Source organism: Gorilla gorilla, chromosome 8 (genome assembly GCF_029281585.2).
Source record: "Gorilla gorilla gorilla isolate KB3781 chromosome 8, NHGRI_mGorGor1-v2.1_pri, whole genome shotgun sequence".
Classification (NCBI taxonomy): domain Eukaryota; kingdom Metazoa; phylum Chordata; class Mammalia; order Primates; family Hominidae; genus Gorilla; species Gorilla gorilla.
In genome coordinates this window covers 104878328-104900060 of record NC_073232.2, presented here as the reverse complement: position 1 = coordinate 104900060, position 21733 = coordinate 104878328, and the positions used below count along the sequence as shown (strand labels likewise).

The following is a 21733-nucleotide window of genomic DNA, read 5'->3' as shown; positions in this document are numbered from 1 at the left end:
TTACAATAGTTTCTTCTGTGAAGAATGTCATTGGTAGTTTGAGAGGAACAGCATTTAATCTGTAAATAGCTTTGGGTGGTATGGCCATTTTAACAATATTGATTCTTCTTATCCACGAGCATGGAAAGTTTTTCCATTTGTTAGTGTCAACTCTGATTTCTTTCAGCAGTGTTTTATAATTCTTACTGTAGAGATCCTTCACCTCTCTGGTTAGTTGTATTCCTAGGTATTTTACTGTTTTTGTGGCTATTGTGAATGGAATTGCATTCTTGTTTGGCACTCAGCTTGGACATTATTGGTATATAGGAATGCTACTGATTTTAGTACAACGATTGTGTATCCAGAAACTCTGCTTAAATTGTTGATCAGATCTAGGAGCTTATGGACAGAGACTATGGGGTTTTCTAAGTATAAAATCATATACACCCAGCTGGGCACGGTAGCTAACACCTGTAATCCCAGCAGTTTGGGAGGTGGAGGTGGGCAGATCACTTGAGGTCAGGAATTCAAGACCAGCCTGGCCAACATGGTGAAATACCATCTCTACTAAAAATACAAAAATTAGCCGGGCATGGTGGCAGGCACCTGTAATCCCAGCTACTTTGGAGGCTGAGGCAGGAGAATCGCTTGAACCCAGGAGGTGGAGGTTGAAGTGAGCTGAGATCGTGCCACACTGCACTCCAGCCTGGGCAACAGTGAAACTGTGTCTCAAAAAAAAAAAAAAAAGTGGACAAATGATGTGGACATTTTTCAAAAGAAGATATATATGTGGCTAAGAAGCATATGAAAATATGTTTAACACCATTAATTGTTAGAGAAATGCAAATCAAAACCACAATGAGAAACCATCTCACCAGTCAGAATGGCTATTATTAAAAAGTCAAAAAATAACACATGGTGGTAAAGTTGTGGAGAAAAGGGAACACTTATATGCTACTAATGAAAATTAGTTCAGCCATTATGGAAAGTAGTTTGGCGACTTCTCAAAGAACTTAAAACAGAAATACCGGCAGGACATGGTGGCTCACACCTGTAATCCAGCACTTTGGGAGGCCGAGGTGGGCAGATCACTTGAGGTCAGGAGTTCGAGACCAGCCTGGCCAACATGGTGAAACCCCATCTCTACTAAAAATAGAAAAATTAGCCAGGTGCAGTGGTGGGTGCCTATAATCCCAGCTACTTGGGAGGCGGAGGTAGGAGACTTGCTTGAACCTGGGGGGCAGAGTTTGCAGTGAGCCGAGATTGTGCCACTGCAGTCCACCCTGGACAACAGAGCAAGACTCCATCTCAAAAAAAAAAAAAAACACACACACACACACACAGAGAAATACTATTTGAGCCAGCAATCCCATTGCTGGGTATATACCCAAAGGAATATAAATTGTTCTACCATAAAGACACATGCACACATATGTTCATCATAGCACTATTCACAGCAGCAAAGACGTGGAATCAACCTAGCTATCCATCCACAGCAGACTGGATAAAGAAAATGTGGTACATATACACCATGGAATACTACACAGGCATAAAAAAGAGCAAGATGGCTGGGTGCAGTGGCACATGCCTGTAATCCCAGTACGCCAGGAGACCAAGGTGAGTTGATCACTTGAGGCCAGGAATTCAAGACCAGCCTGGCCAACATGGTGCATGGTGAAACCCCATCTCTACTTAAAAAAAAAAAAATTTGCTGGGCATGGTGGCAGGTGCTTGTAATCCCAGCTACTCGGGCAGCTGGGGTAGGAGAATCACTTGAACCTGGGAGGCAGAGGTTGCAGTGAGCTGAGATCACACCACTATACTCCAGCCTGGGTGACAGAGCAAGACTGTCTCGAAAAAAAAAAAAAAAAAGAATGAGATCATGTCCTTTGCAGCAACATGGATGGAGCTGGATACCATTGTCCTAAACAAACTAACATAGGAACAGAAAACCAAACACCGAACGTTCTCACTTATAAGTAGGAGCTAAATGCTGAGCAGACATGGACATGAGGAAGGGAACAATAGTCACCTGGGCCTCTTTGAGGGTGGAGGGTAAGAGGAGAGTAAGGATTGAAAAGCTATCCATCGGGTTCTATGGTTATTATCTGGGTGACAAAATAATATATACACCAACTCCTGTTACATGCAATATATCTATAGAACAAATCTGCACGTGTACTCCTGAAACTAAAATAAAAGTTAAAAAAAAAGAGAGCAAACACCATATTTTCAATCATGGGACTAAAACGAAAACCAAAGTTACTTCTTAAGTTCAAAAATAAAATCAAAAAGATGAAAGCCTCCAATAATCAATATCATTTCTAAAGACTACAGGCCAGGACTGAGTGCCTCACCAATTATTTTTTACTTCTAAAGCATCAAAAAAAGAACACCTCCATTAGTGATGGTAAACTGTTCACTAACCCACAATCTTACATTGTTCTGATTCTAGGGCATCTTACACATTCATGGAATACATTATGACAGCTGGAAATAACACAGAAAAAACTAAGTTTATTAAATGATTTATATACTATTAGAGTGTTAACATCTACAAAAAAGTTCAGTAAAAGATTATACTAAAATGCTTCTGATTATTAGGTCTAATATCTTTTATCACTATTAACTTTTAAAAAATGCTCTGTGAAAGTCTTGCTTCCTAATATCTTCAAGGATAAACACAATCAGGAATTTTCAAATTATAGTCCTTAGCATCCCACTTGCCTTCTTCCCCTTGTTTTCTCTGTTATTGTTGTTTTATATAATGGGCCTCAATAAAAGCTTTCCTGTGAACAAATTACTCCAGGGCTTTAAAAAGTGAACAGATTAGTGGTTGCCAGGGGTTAGGAATCATGGAAAAGATGAGGTGAGTGTGACTATAGTGAATTAGCAAGAGAGATCCTTGTGATGATAGGATAGTTCTGTATCTTGATTGCAGTGGTGGTTACACAAATCTATACAAGTGACAAAATGGCATAGAACTACTATATACACATGTTGATATGGTCTGGTTCTCTGTCCCCACTGAAATCTCATGTTGAATTATAATCCCCACATGTTGGAGGAGGGACCTGATGGGAGATAACCGAGTGATAAAGATGGACTTCCCCCTTGCTGTTCTCATGATAGTGAATGAGTTCTCACAAGATCTGGTTGTTTAAAAGTGTGCAGTGCTTTCCTCTTCACTTTCTCTCTCCTGCCGCCATGTGAATATGTGCTTGCTTCTCCTTAGCTCTTCTACCAGGATTGTAAGTTTCCTGGAGCCTCCCCAGCCATGCCTCCTGTACAGCCTATGGAACTGTGAGCCAATTAAACCTCTTTTCTTTATAAATTACCCAGTCTCAGGTGGTTCTCTATAGTAGTATAAGAACAAACTAATACACATAGTGTATCAAGGTCAACTTCCCAGCTTTGATATTGTACTATAATTATTTTTTATTTATTTTATTATTATTTTTTCCTTTTTTTTTTTTTGAGATGAAGTCTCGCTCTTGTTCCCCAGGCTGGAGTGCAATGCTGCTATCTCAGCTCACTGCAACCTCTGCCTCCCAGGTTCAAGTGATTCTCCTGCCTCAGCCTCCCGAGTAGCTGGGATTACAAGCACCTGCTACCATGCCTGGCTAATTTTAGTATTTTTAGTAGAGACGGGGTTTCACCATGTTGGCCAGGCTGGTCTCGAACTCCTGACCTCAGGTGATCTGCCCACCTCAGCCTCCCAAAGTGCTGGGATTACAGGCGTAAGCCACGGCGCCCAGCCTATTTTTTATTTATCTATTATTTTATTTATTTATTTTTGAGACAGAGTTTCGCTCTTGTTGCCCAGGCTGGAGTGCAATGGCGCGATCTTGGCTCACCACAACCTCCACCTCCCAGCTTCAAGCAATTCTCCTGCCTCAGCCTCTGGAGTAGCTATGATTACGGGCATGTACCACCACACCGGCTAATTTTGTGTTTTTAGTAGTGATTGGGTTTCTCCATGTTGGTCAGACTAATCTCAAACTCCCAACCTCAGGTGATCTGCCTGCCTTGGCCTCCCAAAGTGCTGGGATTCACAGGTGTGAGCCACCACATCCAGCCTTGTACTATAATTATTTAAGAGATAACCACTGAGGAAGACTGGGTGAAGAATACATGAAACCTCTCTTGTACTCTTCTTGAAACTTCATATGAATTAATGATTTAAAAATTAAAAGTTAGTAAAAGGTTTTTAAAAAGTGTTTGATAGCTACTTGTTAATGTCAAAACAAAATAGAAGCCTAGGCAGCATGGTGAAACCCTGTCTCTACAAAAAAATGCAAAAATTAGCAGGGTGTGGTGGCTCATGCCTATAATCCCAGCTACTTGGGAGGCTGAGACAGGAGGATCGCTTGAGCCCAGGAGACTGAGGACGTAGTGAGCCAAGATTGTGCCACTGCGCTCCAGTCTGGGTGACAGTGCGAGACCCTGTCTCAAAAGAAAACACACACACACACACACACACACACAGACACACACACACAAAATGAAGTATTTATCGGCACTGGATATAAAGATTTTACTTACTGCTACATAAGTTTTACTTCAAATAGCCTGTTATCAGAAATGCTTATTCTTGGAAATTAACTCCATAGCCAAGGGCTTACCTAAAATTTTCTTCAGAAATATACACTCCATTTTTCTCACGGGCTGCAGCAAGATCTCGTTTTAAACGCTCTATCTCCTCCGTATACTCCTACACAAGAGGAATGTTGTAGGTGTCAGTTTAGTACTTTTTTCATTCAGTTTGGGAAGGACATGCAACAAATAAAATGTAAAGTTAGCCTTTTTATGTCTTTTAAAACTTAAAGAAGTATGATAAAAAGTTATAACCATACTTTTTAATCAATATTAATTTGTTTAGAAATAAAATCTTTCAAAGCTCCTTTTTAAATACACTCATTCTAGAAATATGGACTTCCCAAGAAAAACCACAACCTCCAGTACCCAGGTTGGTAGCAGTAATTCACACTAAAATGAACCAGGATTCCTTATAAAAGCATCAGATTCCAGGACTGAGGCAGAAAATATTCAAGATGAACACGGAATATCTTGTCAAATAAGACAAGGAAATAAGCTAAGCAAAGCCTACTAGGTTAATCAAAACAACTCAATAAGCCACTTGAAGATGTAACCCCTTAATATAGTTTGGCTCTGTGTCCCCACCCAAATCTCATCTTGTAGCTCCCATAATTCCCACGCGTTGCGGGAGGGACCCGGTGGGAGATGATTGAATCGTAGGGGCGGATCTTTTCCATGCTGTTCTCATGACAGGGAATGGGTCTCACGCGATCTGATGGTTTTACAAACAGGAGTTTCTCCACACAAGCTCTCTCTCTTTGCCTGCTGCCACCCACGTAAGATGTGACTTGCTCATCCTTGCCTTCCGCCATGATTATGAGGCCTCCCCAGACATGTGGAACTATAAGTCCAATAAACCTCTTTCTTTTGTAAATTGCCCAGTCTCGGGTATGTCTTTATCAGCAGCATGAAAACAGACTAACATACCCGTGGCCAAAGATGAGCCAATCTGAGCATCGGTGAGGAGAACAACTACAATGGGTTAACACAAATAGTTTAAATCTAGGAGTTTATAATGACACTAAGAAACCTAGGAAACTAACTCATTATTCTCAAAATTGGCAAATAAAGGAAATTAATCAAGCATGTGTCCTGCCTTTCCTATAAGAACTATACCTCTGGCTGGACGCGGTGGCTCACGCCTGTAATCCCAGCACTCTGGGAGGCCGAGACGGGCGGATCACAAGGTCAGGAGATCAAGACTATCCTGGCTAACATGGTGAAACCCTGTCTCTACTAAAAATACAAAAAATTAGCCGGGCGTGGTGACAGGCGCCTGTAGTCCCAGCTACTCAGGAGGCTAAGGCAGGAGAATGGTGTGAACCCAGGAGGTGGAGCTTGCAGTGAGCCGAGATGGCACCACTGCACTCTACCCTGGGCAACAGAGTGAGACTCCGTCTCAAAAAAAAAACAAGACAAAGAACCAGACATTACATACTTCTAAATGGAAGAAGACACTACTGCTTATGAATTAGTTTTGCCAAAAATAAATAAGACAAAACTTGAATTTAATCAAGCCTCAAGATTCAGCTACCAATTTACAGAAAATACAAAGAACAGAGGAACACGTCAAAAGATACTATGGTAAAACTCTACAGGACAAATATACAGATATTTCCACAGATAAATTATAATGGGAAATAAATATATATATACATGTATATGTTATATATAAATATGCAATATATGTATATGCTATATATACATAAATATATAAACATCAAATAAGCACATTAAAAAGACGCTCAACATCATTAGCCTTTAGAAAAATTCAAGTTAAAAACCACAATGAGATATCTATCACCTACCACACCTATCAGAATGACTAAAATAAAAAAGTTACACCACCAAATGCTGGTGAGGATGTGAAGAAACTAGATCACTCATACACTGTAAAATGATACAGCCAATTTGAAAAACAGGCAGTTCCCTAAAATAATAAACATTCAATTATTATACAACCCAGCAATTGCACTCTTGGGCAATTATCCCAGAGAAATAAAAATTTATGTTTACATAAATACCTATAAATGAATGTCAATAGCAGTTTTGTTTGTAATAGCAAAAAAACTGAAATTAGCTCATATGTTATTCAATAAGTGAATGGTTACAAAAACTGTATGTATGGTACATACTCACCATGGACTACTACTTAGTACTAAAAAAGAAAGATCTGCTGGGTGCAGTGGCTCAAGCCTGTAATCCCAGCACTTTGGGAGGCCAAGGTGGGTGGATCACAAGGTCAAGAGTTTGAGACCCAGCCTGGCGAACATGGTGAAACCCCATCTCTACTAAAAATACAAAAAATTATCTGGACATGGTGGCAAACACCTGTAATCCCAGCTACTTGGGAGAGTGAGGCAGGAGAATCGCTTGAACCCGGGAGGCGGAGGTTGCCATGAGCTGAGATCGCACCACTGCACTCCAGCCTGGGCAACAGAGTGAGACTCCATCTCAAAATAAATAAATAAATAAATAAGGCAATCTCAAACGTTTACATAATGTATGATTCCAATCAATAACAGTCTTGAAATGATAGAGGACAGGTTACTGGGTACCAGGAAAGGAAGGATATGGTGGGAAGAAAAGTGGTTACAAAAGAGCAATATGAAGGGTCCTCGTGGTGATGGAACTGTTCAGTATCTTGATTGTGGTGGTAAATACATGAACCTATACATGTGACAAAACTGTCTAGAATTAAATACACATACACATACACGTGTAAGGAAAATTGGGAAAGATTTGTGGATTGTTATTAATATCAATATCCCCGTGGTAATATTCTATAGTTCAACAAAATGTACAAAGGATTTCTCTGTATTATTACTTTTTTTTTTTTTTTTTTTTGAGACAGAGCCTCACTCTGTCTCCCAGGCTGTAGTGCAGTGGCTCAATCTCAGCTCACTGCAACCTGTCTCCCGAGTTCAAGCAATTCTCCTGTCTCAGCCTCCTGAGTAACTGGGATTACAGGCACGTGCCACTACGCCCAGCTAATTTTTGTATTTTTAGTAGAGATGAGGGTTTCACTATGTTGGCCAGGCCGGTCTCGAACTCCTGATCTAAAGCAATCTGCCTACCTCGGCCTCCCAAAGTGCTGGGATTACAGGCATGAGCCACCGTGCCTGGCCTGTTTTCTCTGTATTATTTCTTATAACTGCATGTGAATCTATAATCATCTCAATACTAAAAACTTTATTTAAAAAAAAAAAACATCAAGGAAAGGAAAAAGTAAAGCCAGACTGGGAGGAAATATTTGCAAATCATATCTCATTAAGGGCTTGTATCTAGACTACATGAACTTCTTACAACTTAATAAGACAAACCAATTAAAATTGGGCAAAGCATTTGAATAGACATTTCACCAAAAAAGATAAACAAATAGATAATAAGCACAAGAAAAGATGTTCAACATCATTAGTCATTAGGGAAATGCTAATGAAAACCATATTGGGGCCAGGCGTATTGGCTCACGCCTGTGATCCCAGCATTTTGGGAGGCTGAGGCGGGCGGATTACGAGGTCAGGAGTTCAAGACCAGCCTGGCCAACATGGTGAAACCCCATCTCTACTAAAAGTACAAAAATTAGCTAGACGTGGTGGTGCACACCTGTAGTCCCAGCTACTCGGGAGACTGAGGTCGAAGAATCACTTGAACCTGGGAGGCGGAGGTTGCACTGAGTCAAGATCGTGCCACTGCACTCCAGCCTGGGTGAAAGAGCGAGACTTCATCTCAAAACAAAAACAAAAACAAAAACAAAAAAACCATACTGAAGTACCATTTTATACTCCTTAGAATGGTTAAAATTAAAAAGACCGACCATAACAAGTGTTAAAGAGGAGGTGGAGAAATTGCAGACCTCATAAACTGCTGTAGGAAATACAAAGTGGTACAGCTACTTGGAAAAGTTTCTTAGAGCATAAACTTACTATACAACCCAGAAATTAAATCCCTAGATATCTAGCCAAGAGAAATGAAAACACATCAACACAAAGACATGTACAGAAATGTTCACAATGGCATTACTGGAAATGATCCAAATGTCATATTATCAGCATATAATTGAATACTATTCAGCAATAAAAAGAAAGAAACTACTGATACATGTTATAAGTGGAACCCCAAATGGTTATGCTAGGCAAAAGAAACTAGATGCAAAAGACCAAATATTACATGATTCCATTTATAGGAAACGTCCAGAAAAGGCAAATCTATAGACAGAAAGCAGGTCAGTGGCCACATGATTGTAAAGGAGCAAAGGGAAACTGGATAGTGATAACAAATTTTCTAAAACTAGATCGTGGTTATACTCCACAACTCTGTAAATGCACTATAAATCATTGAATTGTATGCTCACATTAGGTGGATGTTATGGCATGTAAATTATACCTCAAAAATGCAAATAAATAAATTTTGTAAATGTAAATAAATGAAAATTTTGCTAAGAGTACCAACTCAGTTGATAAAGTTGGTAAAGTCAACATACTAGCATTAGAAAAAAATATGTTAACATGTAAGACATTTAGTTTAAATCACTATATAAAAAGCCTTCCATGGGCAATTTAACAAATCTTGTTTAACTATTATCTCCCACTTCAGTTTCTTATTTTCACATTTGTCAAACAAGATTACATTACTCTACAAAAATTCACAGTTACCTTAATAAGAGCTTTTTTGGTGAGTTTCTGATTCACTTCAGGCTTATTCAATATGTTCTTTGCTCTATGAGCATATTCCAATGTACTCAGAGTTTCCTGTCATGGAAAGGAAAGGTCAATTACTGAAGATATTGTGAGAATAATGTAGTTCTGTTATCTAAAATATGTTATATAATAACTTACAAGTAATATTTTATAGTTATATCTAATTTTAAAATCTAGTCATTAAGACCACTATGCCCAACCTTTAAAAAGGAAGCTGTTCAATCCTTTTTTCCCTTCTCTTCAATTTTCAGAGTCTCGACCCTTAGGATAATTTCCTTTAGACTATTCTTAAACTCAGTGATGGCTCACATTTGTAATTCCAGCACTTTGGAGGCCAAGGCATGAGGGTCACTTGAGCCCAGGAGTTCGAGACCAGCCTTGGCAACATAGGGAGATCCTGTTTCTACAATAAATAAATAAATATTAGCTGGGCATAGTAGTATGCGCCTATAGTCCCACCTACTTGGGAGTCTAAGGTGGGAGGATCACTTAAGGCCAGGAGGTTGAGGTTGCAGTGAATGTGCCACTGCACTCCAGCCTGGGCAACAGAGAGGGACCTTGTCTCAAAAAAAAAACAAAACAAAACAAAAAAACCACAAAGCTCAATGAATCTACCAACTGATGAATAAACAAAATGTCCTATATCAGCCCGGCACAGTGGCTCACACCTGTAATCCCAGCACTTTGGAAGGCCGGGGCGGGTGAATCATGAGGTCAAGAGTTCGAGACCAGCCTGGCCAACATGGTGAAACCCTGTCTCTACCACAAATACAAAAATTAGCCAGGCATGGTGGCAGGCGCCTGTAATCCCAGCTAGTCAGGAGGCTGAGGCAGGAGAATCACTTGAACCCGGGTGGCGAAGACTGCAGTGAGTCAAAACCACACCATTGCACTCCAGCCTAGGCAACAGAGCGAGACTCCATCTCAAAAAAAAAAAAACAAAAAAATCCCATATCCATACTGTAGAATAATATTCACCTGTAAAAAGGAATAAAGTATTGCTGGTACAACACAGATGAACCTTGAAAACATTATGCTAAGTGAAAGAAGCCAGTCACAAAAAACTACATATTACATAATTCCATTTATATGAAATACCCAGAATAGGCAAATATATAGATGCAAAAAGCAGTAGAGATGGGAGTGGGGCAAATGGAAAAGTAATTTCAATGGGTACAGGCTTTCTTTCTGAGGTTATGAAAATGTTCAAAACTTAGATTTTGGTGATGGTTGGACAACTCTGTAAATATACTAGAATTATTAAATTAATATATTTTAAATCAGTGAATTTTATGGTATGTGAATTAAATCTCAACAAAGATTTTTTTTTAATGAAGGGGAAGTTGGACACCTTAAAAAAGCTTTTTTGTTTTTTTGAGACAGAGTCTCACTCTGTCACCCAGGCTTGAGTGCAATGGCGCAATCTCGGCTCACTACAACCTCCACCTCCTGGGTTCAAGCAACTCTCCCGCCTCAGCCTCCTGAGTAGTTGGGATTACAGGCGTGCACCACCATGCCCAGCTAATTTTTTGTATTTTTTAGTAGAGATGGGGTTTCACCATGTTGCTCAGGCTGGTCTTGAACTCCTGAGCTCAGATGATCCACTCACCTCAGCCTCCCAAAGTGCTGGGATTACAGGCGTAAGCCACCATGCCTGGCCTAAAAAAGCTTTTTAAAATCCATTTAGGTCAAGCGAGGTGGCTCATGCCTATAATCGCAGCATTTTGGGAGGCTGAGGTAGGAGGATCCCTTGAGCCCAGGAGTTCAAGACCAGCCTGGGCAACATAGTGAGACCTCCGTCTCTATTTAAAACAAAACAAAACAAAACTTAGCCAGGCCTGGTGGCTCACACTTGTAGTACTAGCTACTCAGGAGGCTGTGGTTGGGGGAATCACTTGAGTCCAGGAATTTAAGTTGCAGTGAGCCATGATCATGCTACTGTACTGCGGCCTTGGCAACAGTATGAGACTCTACCTCTAAAAGTAAAAAAATTAATAAATAAATAAAATTTCCACTTAAGGCAGATGATAGCAATAAAATAAGCGTACATTTTACCATCTTTGTTACTTTTCTTGGTTTTCCTCTCTGTTCTCACACATCCAACACCATCTTCAGTGTTCTCTAAGCAGCCTCTACCACACTAGCGAGCATTCACTTGACCTGCTTCTAAGTCCTCAATTAAATCTCCATACACCACCCACTGCTAATGACCACAGCAATTTTCTTTGAAGACTGTGTGGAAAAAGCCATTAAGAAACTGGCTTTTTAAGGTTAAAAACTCTGCCAGGAAGGAAAAAGATAACTTCTTCAGGAGTGTCCTCCTGTATATATTCATATGCAATGTCCAGATTCTTTCACATTATAGCATAGAATGAACGAAGCTAGGCTGAGCAGTGGCACACGCGTGTAATCCCAGAACTTTGGGAGACAAAGGCAGGCGGCTCACCTGAGGTCAGGGGTTTGAGACCAGCCTGGCCAACAAGGTGAAACCACGTCTCTACTAAAAATACAAAAATTAGGTGGGCGTGGTGGCAGGTGCCTGTAATCCCAGCTACTTGGGAGGCTGAGGCAGGAGAATCGCTTGAACCTGGGAGGTGGAGGTTGCAGTGAGCGGAGATCACGTCATCGCACTCCAGTCTGGGGGACAAGAGTGGGATCTGTCTCAAAAAAAAAAAAAAATGAAGCTACTAAATGAACTTTTTTTCCCTACTATATATATGTGTGTGTGTGTATATACATATACATATATACATATATATACACATATATACATATATACATATATATACATATATACATATATACACATATATACATATATACGCATATATACATATATACATATATATACATATATACATATACATATATACATATATATATACACACACACACACACACACACACACACACACTTTTCTTTTTTTTTTATACACATACTTTTTTTTTTTTTGAGTTGGGGTCTCCCTCTGCCACCCAGGCTGGAGTGTAGTTGCATGATCTCAGCTTAATGCAACTTCTGCCTCCCAGGCTTAAGTGATCCTCCCACCTCAGCCCCCCAAGTAGCTGGGACCACAGGTGTACACCACCAAACCCAGCTAATTTTTTGTATTTTTGGTAGAGACAGGGTTTCGGCATGTTGCCCAGGCTGGTCTCGTACTCCTAAGCTCAAGTGATCCACCCACCTTGGACTTCCAAAGTGCTGGGTTTACAGGTGTGAGTCACTGTGTCCATCCTAGTAAATGAACTTTTAAAATATATAATAGCTAAATAAGAATTACAGCTACTACACTTGCAGCTTCCTTTCAAAGGGCTTACCTCAAGATTGAGAGATGCAGGAGAAATTGTTGCAATTATAGATGTTCTTGTACGCCCTCCAAGAGAATCCTGGAGGATTCTAGTTAGTTTAGATTCTCGATAAGGAACATGAGGTGTTCTTTCTACAAGGGCAGTAATGACCCTTCCCAAAGTCAACAGGGATTGATTTATATTTCCAGCTTCCCGAGCTCTCTTATCAACAGCTCCAGAACGGCCAATGTTTTCACTTCCTGCAAGATCAACCTTTAATTTTAAAAATAAAAATAAAAAGTGAGTCTATTGGATTTGGATTCAAAGACTTTCATTCTCACAGGATACATAATGTATTAAATCGCCAGCAAAATAATTTTTTCTGTAATTAACAAATTTCTTCTCCCACTACAAAGCTAATCACCCAGTGACCACAAAAATTTTGTCTCAAGGACAAAATTTCAAGCTGCTCTATAAGGTGTTTAAGAGTGAAACAGTAGTATTAAGGTGGATGCTTACCAAGTTCAACTTTCCGATTTTAACAAGCTCTTCTCCATCAATCGTAGTTTCTTTCATATGTATTGTAACAGAGAAAACTGAGTGGGAACGACTAGAAAACAATATCAAGTTGCCCGGTCATTATAATGTAAAATAGCATTTGCTGCTTCTGAAATACTGAAAACAGGAAAGAAGATCTAAATCCACATGAGTAGAGAAAGATAACATCAGACAGGAGACATCAAGAATATTTTGGAAGATAGGAGACGGATAGAACAGTGATTAGGATTTTGTTTTCTCATATCTACTGCCTGCAAAAGAGGCATCAATAAGAAGCTATCTGAAAAAAAAATCTAAAAGACTTAGAATCCTGAGGCACCTCTGAAAGCTGGATGTGGGTGGGGTCGAAACAGTTGCCTGGTATGTCAAGAAGAGATGGCTTGTAATCAATCTTCTATTCATAAGAACCATTTGAAATATGTCATTACCATAAATTCAAATGGTACCAGGTAAGGCATTAGTTTACTCTTCCACCTTCCCATCCATGTCAGCTGTTGTGTACATGCACAAGTACACTTCTCTGCTTTGAGACTGTCATCAGAAATAGATGACTCCTATCCCCTAACAGCAGAAATAGTAAACAGCATGATTACTAAAACACTACAAGATAATCACTGCTAGATTATAAAATGTTCAAAAGTCTACCTTATGCTAAATACTGATATTCAGGCCAGGGGTGGTAGCTCATGCCTGTAATCCCAACACTTTGGGAGGCCAAGGTAGGAGGGTCACTTTAACCCAGGAGTTCGAAACCAGCCTGGGCAACATAGTGGGACCATCATCTCTACAAAAAAATTTAAAAATTAGCTGGGTGTGGTGGCACGCTCCTACAGTTCCAGCTACCCTGGAGGCTCAGGTGGGAGGATCACTTTAGCCCAGGAGGTCAAGGCTGCAGTAAGCCATGATTGAGTTACTGCACTCCAGCCTGGGTGACAAAGTGAGACACTGTCTCAAAAAAAAAAAAAACAAACAAACAAACAAGCAAACAAAAAAACAAAAAACAAAACAAATACTGTGCTTTTATCTTAGGGGGAAAAAAAATTATACAGATGACCAAAGACATTCTTTCTGTATCCAATGGCATTTCGTGAACATTATTATGTTTGTTAATATCACTGACAATTGACAGAGAATCTGGTAAGTTTCAATTTTCTTCTTTGTACTTTCATGTTACTTAAAAAAAAAAATTAAGTATCTTTTTTAATTATTTAATTATTTATTTATTTGAGACTTATTGCCCAGGCTAGAGTGCAATGGCGTGATCTCAGCTCACTGCAACTTCTGCCTCCTGGGTTCAAGCAGTTCTCCTGCCTCAGCCTACCGAGTATCTGGGATTACAGGCACACGCCACCACACCAAGCTAATTTTTGTATTTTTAGTAGAGACGGGGTTTCACCACGTTGGCCAGGCTGGTCTTGAACTCCGGATCTCAAGTGATCCACCCACCTTGGCCTCCGAAAGTGCTGGGATTACAAGCGTCAGCCATCGCGCCCAGCCAAGTATCATTTTTGTAAAATTATTTAAATTATTTAAAATTACAGAAAAGGAGGAAGACCTAAGAAAAAACATAAATGTAAACTATAGATCTGAATTATAACATTCATCTCCACCAGGCATGGTGCCTCATGCCTGTAATCACTTTGGGAAGCCGAGGCAGACGGATCACGAGGTCAGGAGATTGAGACCAACCTGGCTAACACAGTGAAACCCCGTCTCTACTAAAAATACAAAAAATTAGCCAGGCGTGGTGGCGGGCACCTGTAGTCCCAGCTACTCAGGAGGCTGAGGCAGGAGAATGGCGTGAACCCGGGAGGCAGAGCTTGCAGTGAGCCGAGATCACATCACTTCACTCCAGCCTGGGGGACAGAGACAGGCTCTGTCTCAAAAATAATAATAATAATAATAATACTATTCATCTCATGTTTTTCTACCATTATCTACCCATTCCTAATCCAGATTAGGCAATTAATACAAATAAGCATTGAAGTTAGCTCTAATTTGGGAAAACTGAATTAGCTTCTCCTCTTTGTTACATACCTTCATAAAAAATGACCTTTATACAAGTCTACATACAAGAAAAAAGGAAAAATAGAAATTTTATACTTTAGTGAAATGTACCTAAAGAAATTTTACCTAGTCTTTAGTTCAGTTCTCAAAATTCTACATGAAATTAAGTTATAATCAACCACAGAATAAAATTTCCATTTTATTGGAAAGCCATTAAGTGAAAATTCAATTAAAATTTTGAAATCATCCAAAATTCCATGATCTTAATCACTTTTATGTTATATTTTTCTTCTTTCTTTAAATGCAAACTTTTTTAGAGTTGCAACTGTAATTGTTATGGCATTTTATAGAAATTTTCAACTACGAGCCAGAAAAGAAATAAGACTTCTAATCCTAACAATAATTTTGTAGCTCAGAGAAACTGATAAGCAGATAAATTCACTTATTTACAAAAAGTCACATACTGAATTAACCGCGAAACTGAGACTACACGCAAATATCTAATTGCAATCCATTGCTTTTTCTATTACATTCTGAGGTTTAAAGACCACACACACACAAAAAAAAAACACTTCTGTTTTAGTAAACTATATCTGTAGAATTTGGAATTTGTCCTGTAGGGGTCTTTACAAGAAAAAAGGAGTTTCTAACTTACGTAAATTTATGACAGGGATTTTATATCTCAATGAATAGAATGGTAAGAGAGGAAAATAAACAATTTTTTAAAAAGGAATTTTATATTTCGGTAAAAGGTATTTAGAGCGAAAAAAATCATCCCTTTCACCCCATGAAAGCCAGTGTTAGTGACCATCTGTCTCCCACATTAAAATAAAGCGATTTTAAAAGACCTAACTTCTAATCCTTATTCAATGCAAGGGTTTTCAAACTATATTCTAATATCAGTAGGGGGCTCCACAAAAGTGCCTCAGGGACCCCTTCATAAGGCTAAGGAGGTAAGCCTCAGAGCGTCCCATTCCAAAATCAACTATAGCAGCCACATTTTATCCTGGGCTTCCATATATCATGTTACTAGAATAAAAGGATTCTTCTACTTTAAAAAAGTTTAGGCCGGGCGCGGTGGCTCACACGTGTAATCTCAGCACTTTGGGAGGCCAAGGCAGGTGGTTCACCTGAGGTCAGGAGTTCGAGACCAGCCTGGCCAACATGGTGAAACCACATCTCTACCAAAAATACAAAAATTAGCTGGGCATAGTGGCAGACACCTGTAATCCCAGCTACTCAAGAGGCTGAGGCAGGAGAATTGCTTCAACCCGGTGGGCAGAGGTTACAGTGAGTCAAGATCGCGCCACTGCACTCCAGCCTGGGTAACAAGAACGAAAATTGGTCTCAAAAAAGAAAAAAAAAAAGTTTAATACTTCAGCTATGGTTCAACTTATCTTTGTTCTCCTTTCAACATTCTTCCAATATTGGTTCCTTCCATATAAATCTCAAGCCAATTACCAACGACCCCTCCTTATAACACAAAATCTAGGTACGTGACCCACATACCCTGACCTACCCCAATTTGACTTTCTCCAAGTTCCTAATTCTTCTTAAAAGAAAATGGGGCTAGGGAAGAGACTATGGCTTTCTTACCTAGAGTATGCATTCATCAGAGTAGCTGCAGTTGTCCTTTTTGCTGCCCCCTTTTCTAAAATTTGATAGACTTCATCCTTGTTGTGTACTGTAATTTCTTCTAAACCTTTAATTATCACTCCTCTCTGACCAAAATACCAAAAGAACATCCATTAGATTGGTTAAAACACACACACACACACACACACACACACACACACACACACACACACACACTCTCTCTCTCTGACTTCTCAAAGCCTCACACATTAAAATTCAGAGACATTTCATTCTCAAAGACTGAATTACCTTGTTACGGGGATCATCAAACATCTGTAGTCTCTCAGAAACATCAGATGATGGATTAAGAAGATCAAAAAGCTCTTCATTATAGATCTCCAACAGAGACACTTTGACTGAAAATTCAGTACCATTATCAGTAAGTTTCTCAAAAATTTGATGAAGGGTACGTGGAATTATACCAGCCAAGGGATCCTGAAATTATAATAAGGACTAATATAAAGGAAGAATGCCATTTACTGTGGCAGTTAAAATACATGGGCCTCCTTTATAATATATTTAAACATAAGTATGGCAAAGCAAGTTAAAACAAAAAAAAAGAAACAACTAACCTAATGTTAGAGAAGTCATTTACAACAGTCTGTTCAACAGTAGTCTTCAAACCCTCCATAAACCTGTCACACTTCTTAGCCATCTTCATCCCTGAGCATTACATAGAAACCAATGGAACCTATCTACTTAAAAAGCCAAGTTCGGCCGGGCACGGTGGCTCACGCCTATAATCCCAGCACTTTGGGAGGTCAAGGCAGGTGGATCACAAGGTCAGGAGATCAAGACCATCCCGGCCAACATGGTGAAACCCCATCTCTACTAAAAATACAAAAATTAGCCGGACTTGGTGGTATGTACCTGTAGTCCCAGCTACTCAGGAGGCTGAGGCAGGAGAATCACTTGAACCCGGGAGGTGGAGGTTGCAGTGAGCCAAGATCGAGCCACTGTACTCCAGCCTGGGCGACAGAGCGAGACTCCATCTCAAAAAAAAAAGCGCCAAGTTCAATAATTCTGCCCAGCGAAACTATGCTTTAAGCCTATTCCATATCTCCTATGGTAACAATTTCATAACTTTATATATGTAAAGTAAGTTAATGACTCAATTATGTAACCACTAGAAGAAAGGTTCTACCCAACTGTCAATAATTTGGAAAATTAGCTGGGCAAGGTAGTATGTGCCTCTAATCCCAGCTACTCAGGAGGCTGAAGTGGGAGGACTCCTGAAGCCCAAGAGTTCAAGACTGGCCTGGGGAACACAGTGGGACCCCATCACTTTAAAATTTAAAAAAAAAAAAAAAAAAAAAAATTAAAAAAAAATTTTTTTTTTAATTAACTAGTTTTTTGGTTTTTTGTTTTTTTGTTTGAGACAGAGTCTCGTTTTCGGGTAGCTGGGATTACAGGTATGCGCCACCACACCCAGCTAATTTTTCTATTTTTAGTAGAGACCGGGTTTCACCATGTTGGCCAGGCTGGTCTCGAACTGCTGACCTCAGGTGATCTGCCCGCCTCAACCTCCCAAAGTGCTAGGATTACAGGCATGAGCCACCGTGCCCGGCCAATTAACTAGTTATTAAACTCATTTAAATTTAAACACATTACTAAATTTAAAACTAAACTTTTTAAAAAAAGTTTTAACACTTCAGCTCTAGTTCAACTTGTCTTTGTTCTTCTTTCAACTTTCTTCCAGTATTTGTTCTCTCTCTTAGTTATTAAACTCACTTAAATTCATGGAAATCTTTGTAAAACATAGTATATGCTTTCTGCAATATTAAACAATACATTCATCTTAATTTCTTGAACACTTAGGATCATCATGAATAAAATACTATACTTCCCCTGGCCACGCTAACTTTCTGAGACCCATTCCTTCAATACAAAGCCCTCCCTGCCTTCAAGCCTCACTCATATTCCAACTTTTCTACAATATTCTGCTCCAACCATTCTGTCATAAATAGACCCCTCTTTTATCATATAACTGTGCCATATATATTGGTCCTTCCTCTTCCATTGAGGCTGTTTCTTAAACAGGAGTCATACCATGCACTTTAATTTTACTGTAGTAGTGGTTTATCCTAAGTTCATTTTGACATAGGTACTCTGATCTCTATTTCAAGACAGAGGCCCTCAAACAAGTTTTATACAGTTAAATTTCAGCCACATTAGAGATAAAAGTATGTTATAAACAATAAATACCTCTTCCCAGGTATACTCTTCATTAGGTGACCTTTCACCTTCCATTGTAAAAGTTTTTCCAGTGCCAGTTTGGCCATACCTGTAAAGATTAACAAGTGTTAAATCAAAAAGAAACATGCACCCATATGACTCTTAGTGATAGACTAAAAAAACAAAAAACAAGCCAGGCACAGTGGCTCACGCCTATAATCCCAACACTTTGGGAGGCCGAGGTGGGCGGATCACCTGAGGTCCGGAGTTCGAGACCAGCCTGGCCAACACAGTGAAACCACGTCTCTACTAAAAATACAAAAATTAGCGGGCATGGTGGCAGGCAGCTGTAATCCCAGCTACTCGGGAGGCTGAAACAGGAGAATTGCTTGAACCCAGGAGGCAGAGGCTGCAGTGAGCCGAGATCGCGCCATTGCACTCCAGCCTGGGCAACAAGAGTGAAACTCCGTCTCAAAAAACAAACAAACAACAACAAAAAACACAAGCATTTAAGCTTTTTCATAAATCTGAAAAAACACCCTTTTACTTACGCAAAGATAGTGCAATTATAGCCCATAATAACTTCATCCAGAATTGGACAAACAACACTTCGGTAAACATCAATCTGTTTAGTAGATGCTCCAAACACCTAACAAAAAAAAGAATTAAAAAAAAAAATCAACCTCAAAATTACTCATTTTAATAATTTTGTTTTTCGTATGTTAACTAATTCATAATTCAGCCCACTAGAAGCCATCTGACAATTCAGAGACAACTGAAATTTCTAAGTATACACCATTTTCCAGGTAAAATATGTATATTAAAATTATTTTACATTAGTGGATAATAAAGAAATTGCACCATATGTTACCATATCAAAAGTATATGTTTTCCTTGAGCTCTTGTCAGCCAATCCTCCAGTTCGTACACTAACTTCTTTTCGTACAGGATCACATTCTACTATTGAATGGGCGCTAGCTTTCCGCTCTGCCAAATTAAATGGTCTATAAAAAGAAATACACAAAGTCATTCAGGGGCTCTTAGTTCTCAGGTTATCAATGACATTTTCACTAACTACATTTGTCAAGAAAAATGCGAAATTTTGACCACATTGTTGGTGATGGAGATTAAATCAGGACTAAGTGATACTGCTAAAGCAGACAGTAAAATTATGTGTCTCAAGTTTCACAAATATAATTTTTTAAATGTTCAAAGATATGTTAAGACATTACAATTCTGGCAGCTTCTTAGAGCAGATACTAATAGATTTGTTTTGTTTTGACGGTAGAGATGGGGTCTTGCTGTGTTGCACAGGCTGGTCTCAAACTTTTGGGCTCAAGTGATTATCCCACCTCAGCTTCCCAAGGTGCTAGTATTACAGAAGTGAGACACTGTGCCCAGCCACTAACAGGTTTTAACTTGTAAAAATGCCAAACTTATTTTTCAGAATTCCATTTCTCCTATTCTTAAAATCTGATCAAGGCTGGGCGCAGTGGCTCACGCCTGTAATCCCAGCACTTTGGGAGGCCGAGGCGGGCAGATCACCTGAGGTCGGGAGTTCAAGACCAGCCTGTCCAACATGGAGAAACTCTGTCTCTATTAAAAATACAAAAGTAGCTGGGCATGGTGGCGCATGCCTATAATCCCAGCTACTTGGGAGGCTGAGGCAGGAGAATTGCTTGAACCTGGGAGGCGGAGGTTGCGGTGAGCCGAGATCACGCCATTGCACTCCAGCCTGGGCAACAAGAGCGAAACTCCGTCTCAAAAAAAAAAAAAAAAAAAAAATCCGATCAAATTAGGTTATGATGTAGTAGAAAAAAACATGTCAAATTTGTGTTCAAAATACTAATCTGCCAGTAGATACCTGGCACAAAATAAAAAGTACATAAAAATAATGACTAATAAGTTGAGTACTTACTATGTGCCAGGTACTTATTGTTTCAAGTGCTTTACATTGTGCTCACTCAGTTTGTCCACACAACACTGTGAGGTTGATAATATTATTAGCCCCATTTTTAAATGAGTGAATAGACACAGAAGGTCTACACTGCCGACTGGATCAAGAGTCATCATTCTACGGAAATGCCTGAGTAGGTATTTAGTTGAAATGATTATTTCCTCAGGAAGTCCTTTCCATGCTATGTGCCTCCCCCACCTGCTCCAACCAAGACCACATTAAATGTCTGCTATATATTCTTACAGCACCCTTTATACACCTTTTCTAAACATCACCTCTCTTATCTTTTTTTTATGTGTTACCCACTAAACCTCAGATCACTATAGAAAGAAATACTGTCTAGTTTACTGTTTCCCCAGCAACGACTACCATGCTTAGCACACAGTAGGTTCTTAAATATCTGTTAAACTACATTGCCTAATAAATGTCATCCTAAGAGGAATTATGGGAAAACTAATATCACAGTCCACAGAGTAGCATCAATAAGATAATTATATACTTAATACATGTCTGGGCCAAAGGGAGAGACATAATCTTGACCTGAGTTCATTTTTCCCATTGAGTATAATACATTTTGGAGAAAGTGCCAAACAGGAAATTATTTCCCCCTTATCACTAGATAAACCAAGTTGCTACTTATTTAAGAAGGATACCTCAACCTCCCCTGGCACAGCCCACTCTAAGTATACTTCCAAGTGATCAGAAGACCAAATCTGTGATCCTAGGAAACTTAACTCCCAGGTACTATCTGGTAATGCTTTCATTTGCCAACTATACTAAAACTTACACAATGCATATAACCGACATGAATGTACAGTATTATTAAAACTTCAAC

At 39.4% G+C, this 21733-nt stretch overlaps 1 protein-coding gene across 1 annotated transcript in view; it reads right to left on the bottom strand.

Moving 5' to 3' along the window:
* The window catches only part of KIF11 (kinesin family member 11), a 63004-nt gene that overhangs the window by 29683 nt on the left and 11588 nt on the right, over window positions 1-21733 (bottom strand). The window contains exons 2-10 of the mRNA XM_031015337.3: window positions 19813-19945; window positions 19493-19590; window positions 18972-19050; window positions 17016-17201; window positions 16728-16852; window positions 13086-13176; window positions 12597-12839; window positions 9234-9329; window positions 4605-4693 (exon numbers count right to left, since the gene is read on the bottom strand). Coding sequence (XP_030871197.1) covers window positions 4605-4693; window positions 9234-9329; window positions 12597-12839; window positions 13086-13176; window positions 16728-16852; window positions 17016-17201; window positions 18972-19050; window positions 19493-19590; window positions 19813-19945 — 1140 coding nt within the window. The remainder of the gene's footprint in view (window positions 1-4604; window positions 4694-9233; window positions 9330-12596; window positions 12840-13085; window positions 13177-16727; window positions 16853-17015; window positions 17202-18971; window positions 19051-19492; window positions 19591-19812; window positions 19946-21733) is intronic.